Source organism: Polypterus senegalus, chromosome 3 (genome assembly GCF_016835505.1).
Source record: "Polypterus senegalus isolate Bchr_013 chromosome 3, ASM1683550v1, whole genome shotgun sequence".
Lineage (NCBI taxonomy): Eukaryota > Metazoa > Chordata > Cladistia > Polypteriformes > Polypteridae > Polypterus > Polypterus senegalus.
In genome coordinates, this window is record NC_053156.1 from 36,686,005 (window position 1) to 36,701,904 (window position 15,900).

The following is a 15,900-nucleotide window of genomic DNA, read 5'->3' on the forward strand; positions in this document are numbered from 1 at the left end:
GCCAAGCAACAAACTGTTCACCTGTCATTGAGCAAGTGATGTTTTAATAATAATAATCCATTTATATTTATACAGCGCCCTTCCTATGCTCAAAGTGCTTTACAAATATTGAATAAAAGCACAGCAAATGAACAATGGAGAGAAACCAGTATCAAAGCATTAAACTCCAAATAAGATAAATCCGTGAAACACAAGCACCAAGTATATAGTATTTGAACGTGTGAATGATGCCAGGTGCCAAAACAAGCCACAAAAAAGCCAATCAGGACAACTGGTATGTTATTAAATAAATATATATATTATATACATACACACACACACATATATACTGCTCAAAAGAATTAAAGGAACACTTTTTAATCAGAGTATAGCATAAAGTCAATGAAACTTATGGGATATTAATCTGGTCAGTTAAGTAGCAGAGGGGGTTGTTAATCAGTTTCAGCTGCTGTGGTGTTAATGAAATTAACAACAGATGCACTAGAGGGGCAACAATGAGATGACCCCCAAAACAGGAATGGTTTAACAGGTGGAGGCCACTGACATTTTTCCCTCCTCATCTTTTCTGACTGTTTCTTCACTAGTTTTGCATTTGGCTACAGTCAGTGTCACTACTGGTAGCATGAGGCGATACGTGGACCCTACAGAGGTTGCACAGGTAATCCAACTTCTCCAGGATGGCACATCAATACGTGTCATTGCCAGAAGGTTTGCTGTGTCTCCCTGCACAGTCTCAAGGGTATGGAGGAGATTCTAGGAGACAAGCAGTAACTCTAGGAGAGCTGGAGAGGGCCATAGAAGGTCCATAACCCATCAGCAGGACCAGTATCTGCTCCTTTGGGCAAGGAGGAACAGGATGAGCACTGCCAGAGCCCTACAAAATGACTTCCAGCAGGCCACTGGTGTGAATGTCTCTGACCAAACAACCAGAAAGACTTCATGAGGGTGACCCAAGGGCCCCATGTCCTCTAATGGGCCCTGAGCTCACTGCCCAGCAGCATGCAGCTCGATTGGCATTCGCCATAGAATACCAGAATTGGCAGATGCACCACTGGTGCCCTGTGCTTTTTACAGATGAGAGCAGGTTCACCCTGAGCACGTGACAGAAGTGAAAGGGTCTGGAGAAGCCATGGAGAACATTATGCTGCCTGTAACATCATTCAGCATGAGCAGTTTGGTAGTGGGTTAATGATTGTCTGGGGAGGCATATCCATGGAGGGTCACACAGACTGCTACAGGCTTGACAAAGGCACCTTGGCTGCCATTAGGTATCAGGATGAAATCCTTGGACCCATTGTCAGACCCTATGCTGGTACAGTGGCTCCTGGTGCACGACAATTCCTGGCCTCATGTGGTGAGAGTATGCAGGCAGTTCCTGGAGGATGAAGGAATTGATACCATTGACTGGCCACCACACTTTCCTGACCTAAATCCAATAGAACACCTCTGGGACATTATGTTTTGGTCCATCCAATGCCACCAGGTTGCACCTCAGACTGTCCAGGAGCTCAGTGATGCCCTGGTCCAGATCTGGGAGGAGATCCCCACAACACCATCTTGTCATCTCATTAGAAGCATGCACCGATGTTGTCAGGCATGTATACAAGAACACAGGGGCCATACAAAGTGCTGCGTACAATTTTGAGTTGCTGCAATTACATTTTGGCAAAATGGACTAGCCTGTGTCATAATTTTTTCACTCTGATTTTTGGGGCTCTGTATATACATATATATGTCTATGCCCATGCTCATTAGGCCAAATGTGATTCCTGAGTTAAATTAACACACACATCTTTGAGATGTGGAAGTAAAAACAAAGTGGTGAGAGAAAAGTCCACACAGACACAAGGGAGAACACATACAGTCCACACAGGCAGAATCAAATCCGATACCTTATGGATTTCTATATCTTTGCTTATTACAAAACTGTTAATTTTGTGGTATTTCAAAGTTGGAGAAAATAAGTCAATGTCAAAAATGACACATTTAATTGAAGTATTGTTTTGCATAATTGCCACTGTCCAAAAAAAAAATTATATATATATATATATATATATATATATATATATATATATATATATATATATATATATATATATATATATATAAACTTTTTTTTTCCCCCACGGCGACTTTTCACTTCACCAAAGCAGTTACAGTGATACAGTGCCTATAAAGAGTATTCACCAACCCCTTGGGTGATTTCACATTTTATTGTTAGACAAAATTGAATTACCATGGATTTAATGTGGCTTTTTTGACATTGTTCAATAGAAAAAGACTCCTGAACATCAAAGAGAAAACAGATCTCTGCAAAGTGGTATGAATTAATTACAAATATAAAACAGAACATAAATTGACCTCATAAATATTCACCCTCTTTCTTATGACACCCCTAAATCACCACTGGTGCAGTCAATTGGTATTAGAAGTCCCAGAATTAGTCCAATGGAGGTCACTGGCTTGGGGTTTCCAACTTGTGCTGAGTTAGTATGGTGGACTAACCTATATGATGAAGACAAAAGAACACTACAAGCAACTCTGTGAAAAGAGGATTGAAAAGTGCAAGATTGAAGATCCAATTAAACCAGTCATTAAGAAATGGAAAGAGCACGGCACAGCTCAACATCTGTCAATAAAATCTGAACTAAAAAGAAGACACGTTAGGGAGGCCAACACTACATAAATTCCAGTCTGTGTGAAATGTAACGCTCGTGAACGGGCCTGTCGCACTCCCAGAATTTCGCTTCTTTGAATATGAAAATTAATATAAATAGCCCCTTATGTTTTGCGTTCTGTGAAAAGACAATGGTAAAAGCACAGGGGGAAAAAGAAGAATTTCAGCAAATACCAAGTGGAGGCAAAGAAAAACTTACTATTTGTTGGTTTAAGCAGTGATATAAACAACAAAAGGAAGCTGATCAGGTAACAGAGAGGCAGAGAAACTCAAAAGTTCAAGTTCAGAAAGTCGCCCGAAATAAATAAGTGGTCAGATAAAGTCACCGCAAAAAGGCAAGTCGTAGCCCACCGTCCGAGTGTCATGTGGAAGCGTATTAGGGTACAGAGAAATGAAAAACAAAATAGGAACACATGTTAACTTTAATTTTGAAATTTCAACTTTAATCATGTAGTTTATTTTGTCATTAAAGTAGAACATCATAAACTTCATTTTAAAATAGTTTAATTTACTAGTTTCTCAGATGCCATCATAACTAAAGTAGCACGTTAAATGCTTCTTGCTATGTGTTCTTTTATGTGTTGTGTGTGTGAATCACTACGTGCTTCTTAAATGGTATTTTCTCTTCCGCCAACAGGACACTTTACATTCATGATATTACAGCTCTCTGAACAACTTAAAAATGAAGATGTATACTTGATATTTTCATAATGATAGGAATTAAAGCATGTATTAAACATGGGGACACGGTGGCACAGTATTAGCGATGAGCTGGCACCCTGTCCAGAGATTGTTCCTGCCTCCCGCAAAATGCTTGCTGCACCATGCGAAACCTTCCATGAAATAATTTACTGCAGCAGTACTGTCTCTCTCAAACATACGAACCTCCAATTCCTGTCCTTCCTTTTCTCTTTCTCCAAGTAACCAATCGCCACACGATCAGCTCTGTAATAGATGCCAAGCCATCTGTAAACTTATAACACAGATTCTTCAAAACTTTTATGAAACATTGAAATATCTTCATAGTACAAGATTAATTATTCCATCTTTTCCATCCAGGGTCACGCCAATCCAAGCAAGCATAAAGCACGAGACAGGAACAATCCCTGAATGCGCTTGTCGCTGTCCACTGTGTCCTCACATGTTAACTTAACAATATACATTATTTTAATGAAGTTTAAAACTTCTGTATAATGTAATAAACATGCTTTACTGCATTTCATCTTAAAAACTGATATCAAGAGCTCCAAGAAGATAGCGCTTGGAAATCTAAATCAATTTAGAAGCCAGTCTTCATATCTAAATACGTTTTTACATAAAGTGACTCGGGTTGTGCAATATTATAACTGTAGTGCAAGTTAACAGTGAGGTGATCGTACTTATAAGTACAAACAGTTCTACCAGGAACAATAGATGGACTGATTGAGTGTGTTTAGAGCACTTGGGATCAATCTGTTTCTGAACCACGAGGTCCCTACAGGAAAGGCTCTGAAGTGGTTGCTGTACTGCATGGAAGAATTTCAAATAGACTGTGTGCAAGGCTGAGACAGCGTGTGCTAAATGCTGTATAGCGATAATCCGATCAGCTGTTGTACAGCTGTGATTTCTCACTCATATAGTGTGGGTCAAATACTCAGCGGTACACTAAGAGTGACAATGCTAAAGCAGCTATAGTATTTGGAATACAGTAATCCCTCCTCGATCGCGGGGGTTGCGTTCGAGAACCCACCGCGATAGGTGAAAATCCGCAAAGTAGAAACCATATGTTTGTATGATTATTTTTATATATTTTAAGCCCTTAGAAACTCTCCCACACTGTTTATAAATATTCTCCGCACAGTTATACAGTAAACCCTCGTTTATCGCGGTTAATCCGCTCCAGACAGATAAATGAATTTCCACGAAGTAGGATTCTTTATTTATAAATCTAATATTTTCGCAGTTAGAGCATAGAAAACCTGTTTACGACCTTCTAAATACGTTTTTTAACATTATTAGAGCACTCTAGACATGAAATAACACCCTTTAGTCAAAAGTTTAAACTGTGCTCCATGAAGAGACAGAGATGGCAGTTCTTTCTCACAATTAAAAGAATGCAAACATATCTTCTTCTTCAAAGTGCGCGTAAGGAGCGGAGAATGTCAGAGAGAGAGTAAAGTAAACAATGAAACAAATCAATAGGGCTGTTGCGCTTTTAAGTATGCAAGCACCACGATAAAGCAGCGGCAATGAAGGGATCAATGCGAAGGTAGCCTTTCAGCATTTTTTACAGGAGCGGTCTGTATCTTCTAAGCAAACAGCCTCTGTGCAAAAAGTCCCTCTGCTCACATCTCCTCCGTCAAGCGTTCAGAACGTCAGAGAGAGAGAGAGAGAGAGCGCGAGATTAAAGCAAACAATCAAAAAATCAATAAGTGCGCTTTTGGACGCACCTCGATAAAGCAGCATTTCTTAGAGGAGCGTCCGTATCCACTAGGCAAACAGCACCTCTGCTCACACCCCCTCCGTCAGGCGCAGAGAATGTCAGAGAGGGTGAGATAGAGGCAGAGACAAGCAAACAATCGAGCACCGCGCAGGAGGCATATCTTATAGTATTGAGGAGTTTTAGTTAATATGTAATATGTGCTCTGATTGGGTAGCTTCTAAGCCATCCGCCAATAGCGTCCCTTGTATGAAATCAACTGGGCAAACAAACTGAGGAAGCATGTACCATAAATTAAAAGACCCATTGTCCACAGAAATCCGCGAATCAGCGAAAAATCCGCAATATACATTTACATATGCTTACATATAAAATCCACGATAGAGCAAAACCGCGAAAGTCAAAGCGCGATACAGCAAGGGATCACTGTAGTTTGGCCATTCTGTGAACCACACAGGAACTGCTTTGACGCTGGGTGCCACCAGTTTGCAAAACCGAGCAAAGAACTTGCGTACACATGTGATTGAGCTGGAGTGAAAATCCGCGAAATCAGCGAAAAATCCGCAATATACATTTACATATGCTTACATATAAAATCCACGATAGAGCAAAACCGCGAAAGTCAAAGCGCGATACAGCAAGGGATCACTGTAGTTTGGCCATTCTGTGAACCACACAGGAACTGCTTTGACGCTGGGTGCCACCAGTTTGCAAAACCGAGCAAAGAACTTGCGTACACATGTGATTGAGCTGGAGTGAAAATGTGCGTGGTTTTACGCCAAGCTTAGTTTGGGCGTATGCAACATTTTTTTTACATGAGGAGCTGCTAGCAGGGCCCTTACCATGTGCCCCTCCATTTTGTGTGCAGTATTTGAGTGAACAGAGAAGGACATGAGAGCAGCAGCAGAAGTGGCTAGTCTCGGCTCACCAGCTGCAGGTGTCATGGCAGACTCATTCCATGGGGATTTTCTTGTACCCCTTTTTCATAAATCAGAGCATCATTGTAGCCGCAGGAGGACCTTTGCACCTGCTGCGACAGAAAAACGCAGCTGATTCAGCAGAGTGGATCAAGTGGTGGGCGTGCAGCTGCACACTGGTGGCCGGGGGATGGCTTTTGGGGAGAGTGCACCGGTTCGGGACGTGCGGATACGTAAACTTCATACTTGTGTCTCGCCGAATACTGACTTCCTGCGGGAACGAGAACGAGAAATGTGAGGTGAAATGTATGATGCTGAGACGCCGTTTCCACAAAGGAAATTCTCATACAGAGCAAAATATCAACTAGTCGGAGAGCTGGTTGCAAGTCTGCATGGATGTTAAACAGGTAGGTCGTTGAATGAGGAGTATCTACCGCTCAAAACTGGTCCTCCTTACCTGAAAAAAAAATCAAAGAATTTACATTAAAATATTTTCGATTTAATTCAATGAATCATTTTTTGTACTCACTTGGGAGTTCTTCCTCACCGAGGACTGTAATGCCAGATAAGACGCCCACCCATTGAGTTTTGGCTTGAACAATGTCACTCTTGCACATGGCTCTTATCTACTTGTGCAAGTTCCCCCAAGTAAAATACAGCCTTCTCATTACTTTTGAGATCTTCACAAATGCTTATTGGAGTTTTTCTTGATATCTATTCATCTCAAGCTAGCCATGACATTCAAAACAAAGAAAATGGGACCGCCATACATGTTACTTAGCAATATGTGCTCACTTTGGGAAAATGATTAATTGAATGTACATGGTTTTGCTGTGAAAAAACATCCACCGGTTAGCAATTTGTCATTGACCTTGCATAAGAAAACTGCAACTGCAAAATTATCTGTAGTGTTTTGGCACTCCCATACAGAAGACTGATGATATGCATAAAATTGTACAATGAAATGCTTCATTTTTTATATAATGTGGCTTGCAATCAAAATGTAAACAAAATGTTAAGTATTAACAGTAACACAGCACTTGCCTGAATTGCAACTCTAAACATGTAGTTATTCACAGTTTAACTACCATCACAACATACAAAGCCTTACATTTAAAATTTAAACACAAGGTCCAAACCAAGACCAGGTCCCCAATGGCCTTCTACCCAAGTAGCTAAAACCTAATTTTTTTCTATCACACTTGGTAAGGCTCCTTTACGGCTCTCACTTGGGCAAATCACTAAGGACTCACCATTTGGAGACATTCCAAATTCGCTTAAGAGCTGCTTATCTTCTTAAAGGGAGGCCTCTCCAGAAATCTGCATGAGACTGATTTCATATCTCACCCAACCATCCTTATAACGGTGGCTGCTCACTTTCCTACTACAAAGTTGTGTGGTAAGAAGTATAACAAAAATGAACATGTGTTGCAAGTATGAATGTGTCCTTCAATAAACTGGCATACCATTCCAGATTCCACGTAGTGGTACTATGACAGGCTGTAATTTTAGGAGTATAAAACAAGTGGGTTCAGCAAATGGGGAGATGGGCCAAAATTAAGTTTATATTTCACCACAGTATTGTTAGAGAAAATTGATTTTTCTGCATAGAGTGTGGCATGCTGTGTATAATTTAGGCTAATTTTACATTAACTTGTTATTTTTGCTGAATTTTTAATAGTGCACACAGTACTTGTTTTTTCTTGCATTGTTTCTTTCAATGGTTGAGCCAACCCTTGCTGCCTTATTGTCAAAGGTAAAGCTATCAGGCAACAGAAACAAATTTCATTAAAAATCACATCTAAACTGTTGAATGTCAAACTACTTGGGAACTTTAAGGGGACACTGCATCAGAGAGACACATGAAGGAGCAAGAGGTGAGAAATCTAAAGCACCACATCCCACAAGGCATCCAGTACCTTTCTATTCTGCTAATACCTCCAATCAGATTTTACATATGCAAAATTATTTTATCTTTATTTACAGGGTATGTGTGATTGCTCAGTCGCCTAGATCTGTCCCTTATGTCCATTATTTACACGTACCAGTAACTGACTTGGTTTCTACTGGTGTTTTATCACTTTCCCCAAAGGCTTTCAAATCACTTAACCAAGAAAAGATGATGTTTCCAACAAAATCATTACAGGTAATGAAAACTAAAAATCAAAAATTATTAAAAAAAATATTTTCATAAATTGAAACAAATAATTAAAGCCGAAATGAAAAACTAAAAGCAAAACTATTAAAGTAGCTGGAAAGACCAACTGAAATAAAATTTACAAAAATTTTTAGTTTTTGAATGAATATTCTTGCCATTAGTATTTAATCGTTGTAACTTTTAACTCTAAAACAGAAACAGAAAGTAATCCATCATGAGCCGTCCGGATTTATTCATCCAGGGAACGGACATAACATTTGCGGTGACAAAGCGAGCAGACTACGGGCACGTTAAGTGCGTGAAATAGAAAGCATTTTACTGTGCTGCCTTTCTTTGCGCTTGTTGTATATCAAGATGTAATTTAAACACCTGAAATCAGAATGTGCTGATCAACAAAACCTTCACCGTATGGCCAGAAAAATCACAAGTAATGTTTCAGTTTATTTTTCAGGTGCCTGCATTTTGTTGACAATAATTCATCTGCCACTTCACACAGTAGAACTCCTTTCTGAAAATAAAGCAGCACTGATTGTATGCCTTTGTAAAACTCCCGAGTTTGCAATGTCTCTCAGAGATTGAATCAGAGATCAGTATGGCTGGTAGAAAATAAAAAGTCCAGTATGGGAGATTTTTGAATGCAATATTGAAGGCATGAATTTGTAAGGACATTGTCCGAGCAGGTTATGTTGTGTGGTATAGACACTTAAGGTTTTTTTAAATTCACCTAAATTTACAAATTGGGTAATAAAAGGAAAAAAAGATAAGTGCCAACAATCTGTGCGCTTTTGTTCTGCACAAATCACATTAAAAATATTTTTAAAAATTAAATTGTATAAAATTGTTCATATTCAGTATCTGGTTTTTATTATTCTCGTTTTTACCAGACAAAAACAAAACCAGACAGTAAACAATGTAGTGTAGTAAGCTTTTAAACTCGTATCCTAACCTGTTAAGTGTACATTTCTGTCTGATTGTGACACAAAACTAAACTCCATAGTAGCTTTTTAACCATGCCATAATTACTGAAACTAATAGATATAAAAATAGAAATGTCTTTGTGAAATAAAAAACAAATTAAAACTAAAATACATGATGAAGGAAAACTAAAACTAAACTGAATTTCCAAGGTCAGAAAAAATATAGAAATAAAAACTAATATAAAAAGGCAAAACTATAATAACCTTGGTTCCCAAAACCTATTCGTCCATTCTGATTAGAAGGCTGGAGTGAAAAGTCACTTTTATTTATTTGATAGATTGGATGGAAGTTGAGTGCATGTTTACTTCCATCCATTATATTATGTAAAATGTAAATTATCTGCAAGAGCAACACACAATAAAGGAATGGTAAGTCATGAACACACATATTCAGTAGATTGAGAGGACACCGTGATAATCTAGCAGAGACTGATTACCACATCACATTGCCTTTAAAGGGAAGGAGCTAACAGACTGAAACACAGTAAACACACAAATCAAAGGATGGATCTCAGCCATAATATGAAGTTTAGATCCTAGGACACTGTAGCCAACAGCCATACTGCAGAGATTCCTCATCTCCCATTTCTTAAGTAAAAAGCTAATAACTATGTTATTTCAAATGCATTCTAAAAATCAAACATTAATAGCAAAACACTTGCCACATGAAGTCACAATTACTTTAACAGAGCAGAAAATGAGCAACTTGACACCACAAAAAAAGCATATATTATTAAAATGTAGCCCATGCACAAATGTGTGACTGAGGCAATTTTTAAAAACTAATTCATGACTACATGTGTCAGAATATGGATTTTTACATTATCATTGATATTTTCTTTCCAAAGATGAAACATTCCAGAAATAAATGGTCCATATTTTTCCAATTTTATTTATCCCACTTTTTTCATATATAAAACACTTTAAAAGTTTTAACATTTTCAAGAAACATTTAAATTAAATGAATATGGCAATAGAGAAAGATGTTTAAGTACAAAAACTAGGAAACCAAAATGATTCTAACTGTATATTCCTTCAATTGAGCTTATGAAACACCACTTTGCTCCTGCCCGAGAGGAAAAACAAAGTCTACCATCGTCCCAGATGAAAGTGAATTGTCCTACAGCCCTCCATGCAAAAGTTAACCCCAAGTTAATGTCCAGTTAAACTGTCACTTTGTCGGCTGTTGCAGGATATCCTACAACTCTGTTAGTGTCCAAGTGATTACTTCAGGGTTCAAGAAATGAAAGGGGGAGGAAAAAAAAAAAAACCAGTACAGTGTGACAGAAATAAACAAAAAAAAAAAATTTTTAAACTTTGCCTCAGGCTGCAGGTGTTGGTAAGAAGCTGCATTGTTGTTCACAGCGTTAATTTACAATGACACAGTTCTTTGTAGATCTGTCTTCGTAGTTTGGGCATGTCTTGCTGGGTGAAGCTGAATGGCTGGGCCAATGCTAGACACTTGCAGTACTAAGAATTGGAAAGAAAAAAGAAACTTAGTATTCCTGTCAAAACCTCAATTTTCTTTACCAGATTACCCAGGTTATATATATTTTTTATAGTGTTTTAATAACTGTTACAACTATTGCAACACCTTTATGTAAGGTTCACTGTTGAACAAAAGAGGGTTTATGTTGCATGTATTAATGTATTATTCTTATGAAGTAGGAAACTCTCTCCCCGAAGAGAAATGGGATTTTATTTAGTAATCGGCATTTATGAAACACTGGTACATCTCCAAAGGTATTTCATACCTTTGAAATTGTGTCTGTTTTGTAGAAAAGCTATGCAGTTGACATATTTAAAGCTGAATTTAAAACATTTTCAGTTTACTCTGGAAAATGAACTATTAAAGATAGACAAATAGCTAGAAAGTCTCTCTCTCTCTCTCTCTATCTATAAAATTCAATAAGGCAAGACACCCATGGAAAGGCAAGACAAACATGGAAGGCACGCCAGAAGGGGCGTGGATTCACTAAGCCGCCGACAAGTGAGACACCTATAGCGCACGCAGGAAGGAGCCATGCCCACCAACTCCAAGACCATTGGATACGACGACAACTCAGAGCCACGCCCACCAACTCGGACGCGACGACACAGAAAAACCGGCGTCATTTATATTCATCTGTTGTAGAGGTCACATACAGCTCCGACCCATGTTGACTGTTAATAGAGGCATGTTTCTCGCGGAGGTGAATCGGCAGCGTGAAAAATTGTTTGCGAGGGGTATCCCATGGGATCCTTAAAACATTCCTTTACAACTGAGGTTAAACCACAATGAAGTGAGCAGTCTTAAAAAAATGAGTTTTCGGTTAAGACGCATGACCGCGTGCACCATAGCAAACTGTTTTACATGCTACATACAGCAATTCGCATCTGCGACAAATATGCATCTTCTTAGATGCTCCTGCACTTTGTACACACACCCCTCCCACCTCATTGCTACCGTGGTCGGGTGTCTTGGTGGATTATATATAGAAAGGCAGCCAAAACCGCAGAGAGCAATGAAAAGTCTACTTGAGTCACAGGTGCATCTGGACTGTACAAAGATGACAACGACTTGAGTGACGAGTTGGAGGTGGGCACATGAGCAAGCAGTGTATACTGAACGAGAAATCGGCAGACTAGCACGACGGAGGGAGCGGAATGGACGTCCTTCTCCTCTCCTCCCGTTCCACCCTCCGTGCCTGAGCGCTGCATGGACGATTGTGTGTTGGTTCGTTCCGTGCATTGGTTAAAACCCAATGAAGGAAGCAGTCTTTAAAAACCAATAAGCCCTGTGCCTCTGTTTCATTACCGTCTCACCTGCTTCACCAATGCAGGCCCTGCAACAGTCGAGACACTCTCTCGGCAGCTGACCTTCTCTGTGCCTGACTGGTTCACACAGAGGCACCACATGACCAGGCAGTGTGTATGCTTCGAGAACGAGGGTGGGCGCGACAGGACTATCTATCTAAGAAGAGGCATGTTTGTCACGGATGTAAATCGCTGAATGCAGCGTGTAAAACAATTTGCCGCAAATGTGAATCACTGTATGCAGCGTGTAAAACGCTGTTTTGTATGTTGCCCTCTCCAGAGTTGCATCTTTTCATTCACCTACAGTCGTATACACAATGAAATGGGCAGTCTTTAAAAAACGAGTTTTCGGTTACGACGCACGGCCGCATGCACCATAGCAAACTGTTTTACATGCTACATACAGCAATTCGCATCCACGACAAAACATGCGTCTTCTTAAATGCTCCTGCACTTTGTACACACCCCCCTCCCACCTCATTGCTACCGTGGTCGGGTGTCTTGGTGGATTATATATTAGAAAGGCAGCCAAAACCGCACAGAGCAATGAAAAGTCTACGTGAGTCACAGCTGCATCTGGACTATACAAAGACGACAACGACTCGATTGACGAGTCGGAGGTGGGCACATGAGCAGGCAGCACATACTGGACGAGAAATCAGCAGACTAGCATGACGGAGGGAGCGAGTGGACGTCGTCCTCCTTTCGTCCCGTTCCACCCTCCGCAGCTGAGCGCCGCACAGACGATTGTGTGTTGGTTCGTTCCGTGCATTGTTACAATGTTGCTTTTCTTGCTGATTTATTACATTACCGATTTTTCAAATGTTAATTTTCTCCCTGTGCTTAAAAATTATTAAAAAACCGGCCTGATTATGCGGCGTATGGTACGCCGCGGGTTGGCTAGTGCATTATAAAATAGACAGATTAAAAGAGAGAAAAGGCACTATATAGCAGACAGATGTAAATATAAAAAACACACCCTTCTCTGTTGAATATCCTGGCAAAGGACTTTGTATTACAGATACAGTCATTAGCAGACAGTTCATTTGACTCAGTCACAGCACAAGCAGAATTTGCAAATATTTGCTTTAGGAAATATTAAAACACTGGACATTCAGGCAAATAACTGGCTCGGCTAATACAGTGCAGTAGATTGGAACTATAGTGCCAGAGAAGCAAGACCAGTGCCAAAATAATTTGTGGATCACAGCTTTCAGGTTTCATAATCCTAATTCATTCAAAGGAGAGTTAAATTCTGGGTGTGGTCAGATGACAATCTGCCACAGGAGTATTACATCCACAATGTACAATGTTTTTCTGTACATAAAGGCAAAGAGTAGATGCTTGGAGCTGAAGTGTTTGCAAGCAACTTTTACAGATGCAAAAGCGAAAAAGAGCCATAGAAATACCTGCTCCATCTACCCTAACCTACTTTACATTTTTTGTGGTTTATTAAATTGAATGAGATCAAATTAATGTATAAAATACAACACCTAATCAGTATTATGTTACTACTCTTCTACAACAATTATATCTTAAATGCTGTACTATTAAACAGCTTTATTTTTTTGCTTTAAGCATTCACCTTGAAAGACACTTGAACCAAAAAAAAAGTAATTAATCAAAAATTTAGCAGAGAGCAGAAATGTTTGAGTAGTTAATGATTTTTTTTGTGTATCCAACTGGCTTTGATAATACTAAACAGGTTGTGTCACTTTTAAAGACTAATAATACAACTATACTTAAAACATTGAAAAAGTTTTTTTAAATTAATATATAAGTATGCATTACAAACAGGTTTCTTACCTGCAAAACAAATGCTCCACAATCACTGTCGTTGTTTTGTCTAGCAACATTCTAAAAAATACAAGGAGAACAAATTTAGTTTCTTTAACTTTCTAGTGATGAATAACATAGCTCTTTTAAGTCTTTCACAATTCTAGCAATTAACTTTAAGACAAAACAGATTTTTAAAATACAGTCCCGTCCACTTTCTTACAATGTTTGTCAAAATCAGACAGCTGTGGAACCCTGCAGGAATTCAAGACATAATGGAAACACACAGAAATTCAGTATCAATACAGCAGCCAACATCAATGTGTTGGACTGTGGGGTGAAACCACAGCATATACAAGTGTATTAAGTGTACATAATAGTGAAGGAAAATGAATTGCTTTTGCACAAAAAATCAAGTTTCCTACATGCTTATCACTAAGATCAGTAGGAAAATAAAAATGTCAGCTGTATGCCCTACCAAGATACTGAAAACAATCCTAGAATAATCTTTGTAGGAATTCATACCAATAAAGTCCCTTTATGCATTCAACGAAGAATACTGGTTTAAATGTCTCTAAGAAGATTTGAGAATGAATGGCATGCACAATATAAAAACCACCTCTTCTGAGCTTCTAACCCTACTGTTGATCATAAACTTTCAAACCAGTCACTAATTCTGTAATTTAACACCAAGTATAAACTCAGTCAAAAGAGAATTTGGCCATCTTAAAGTGGCTAACATAAAAATCATGCACCAGGCACAGGAGATTAAGATTAGGAATGAAATCAAAGAAATAGAAGGATCTGCTGAAAGACAAATAACATGCAAGCCTGAAAATATAGGAACAGACCCATAAGCTACCATGTCAGAGCAATCTAAGGCATAAACAACTTTCACCAGCAGTTCATCATGTAAAACATGATAAAAAGTCCTTGGGAAAACTTTCTGAAAAGAAAAATAAAGTGAATTCTGGTCTAAAAGAAAAACATCAGTACAATTAAGGGAGCAGACTCAAGATAAAACAGTGAACCAAAATGAAAATAGTAAAGCAAAGTTAAGCATTTAAAGTTTAAAAAAAAAAAAAAAAAAAAGTATGTATTTCTTCTCATTGTATCCCAAAATGCTTTTCTAAAAGTAAAAAAGACGCTGAAAAACAGCATGGTAATTGGATCAATTAGATGTAAAAGGTACTCATTGTTTGTTTAACTGGTTGGGATAAAAACCTGCAGGTTTTCATCTCAGTCCAGTTTCTGCATTCAATTGTTGATGAAACCAGTGTCACTCTCAGTATAGGTAACATTAAATGCAAACAGCACCAATACTGTATTTATGGTTTATTGGTGACAGTCTTCAGCGGTATTGCAACCACACTTTACAACAGTCTTACTAACAATTTTGATTACAGCCTTAATGATTTAAAAAGCCATCATCATATACAGAGCCGCTTACCCTTTCACTCTTTGTCCAGGAACTTTTTAAAAAAAAAAAAAAAAAACACACCCCCCACATACAATTATTTGTTTGTCTACTATCACTGTGTATTTTATTCCTGTTGATTTCTTGTGCTAATATGGAAGTGTGTGTTTCATGTATTTATCTTTTATACTTGTAAATACATGAAACACACACTTCCATATTAGCACAATAAACAGGAATAAAATACACAGTGATAGTAGACAAACAAATAATTGTTTATACTTGTTTCTATTCTCCTCCTTGAACCGTCACCTTATCGTGGTGGAGGGGTTTGCGTGTCCCAATGATCCTAGGAGCTATGTTGTCCGGGACTTGGGCCACCCAAGGCAAACTGGTCCTAGGTGAGGGATGACACAAAGAGTGGTTCAACAAACCTCCAATGATGAGCAAAAACTTTGGACAACGTTTTCCCTTGCCCGGACGTGGGTCACCCCTCTGGAGCTAGGCCTGGAGATGGGGCTCGATGGCGAGCACCTGGTGGCCGGGCCTGCACCCATGGAGCTCGGCCGGGAACAGCCCGAAGAGGCAATGTGGGTCCTCCTTCCCATGGGCTCACCACTTATGGGAGGGGTCAAGTAGGTTGGGTGCAGTGTGAGTTGGGTGGTGGCTTAAAGCGGTGACCTTGGCGGTCTGATCCTTTGCTACAGAAACTGGCTCTTGGGACGTGGAATGTCACCTCTCTGAAGGGGAAGGAGCCTGAGCT

The 15,900-nt window shown here is 39.2% G+C and overlaps 1 protein-coding gene across 4 annotated transcripts in view; it reads right to left on the reverse strand.

Annotated features, from left to right (window-relative positions):
• Positions 1 to 10,411: 10,411 nt before the first annotated feature.
• Positions 10,412 to 15,900, reverse strand: part of LOC120525021 (sentrin-specific protease 3-like) — a 66,214-nt gene continuing 60,725 nt past the window's right edge. For all 4 annotated transcript variants that reach the window (XM_039746950.1, XM_039746946.1, XM_039746948.1 and 1 more), the window contains exons 11-12: positions 13,751 to 13,801; positions 10,412 to 10,618 (exon numbers count right to left, since the gene is read on the reverse strand). In XM_039746950.1, the coding sequence (XP_039602884.1) occupies positions 10,508 to 10,618; positions 13,751 to 13,801 (162 nt within the window). In that variant the 3' untranslated portion in view covers positions 10,412 to 10,507. The remainder of the gene's footprint in view (positions 10,619 to 13,750; positions 13,802 to 15,900) is intronic.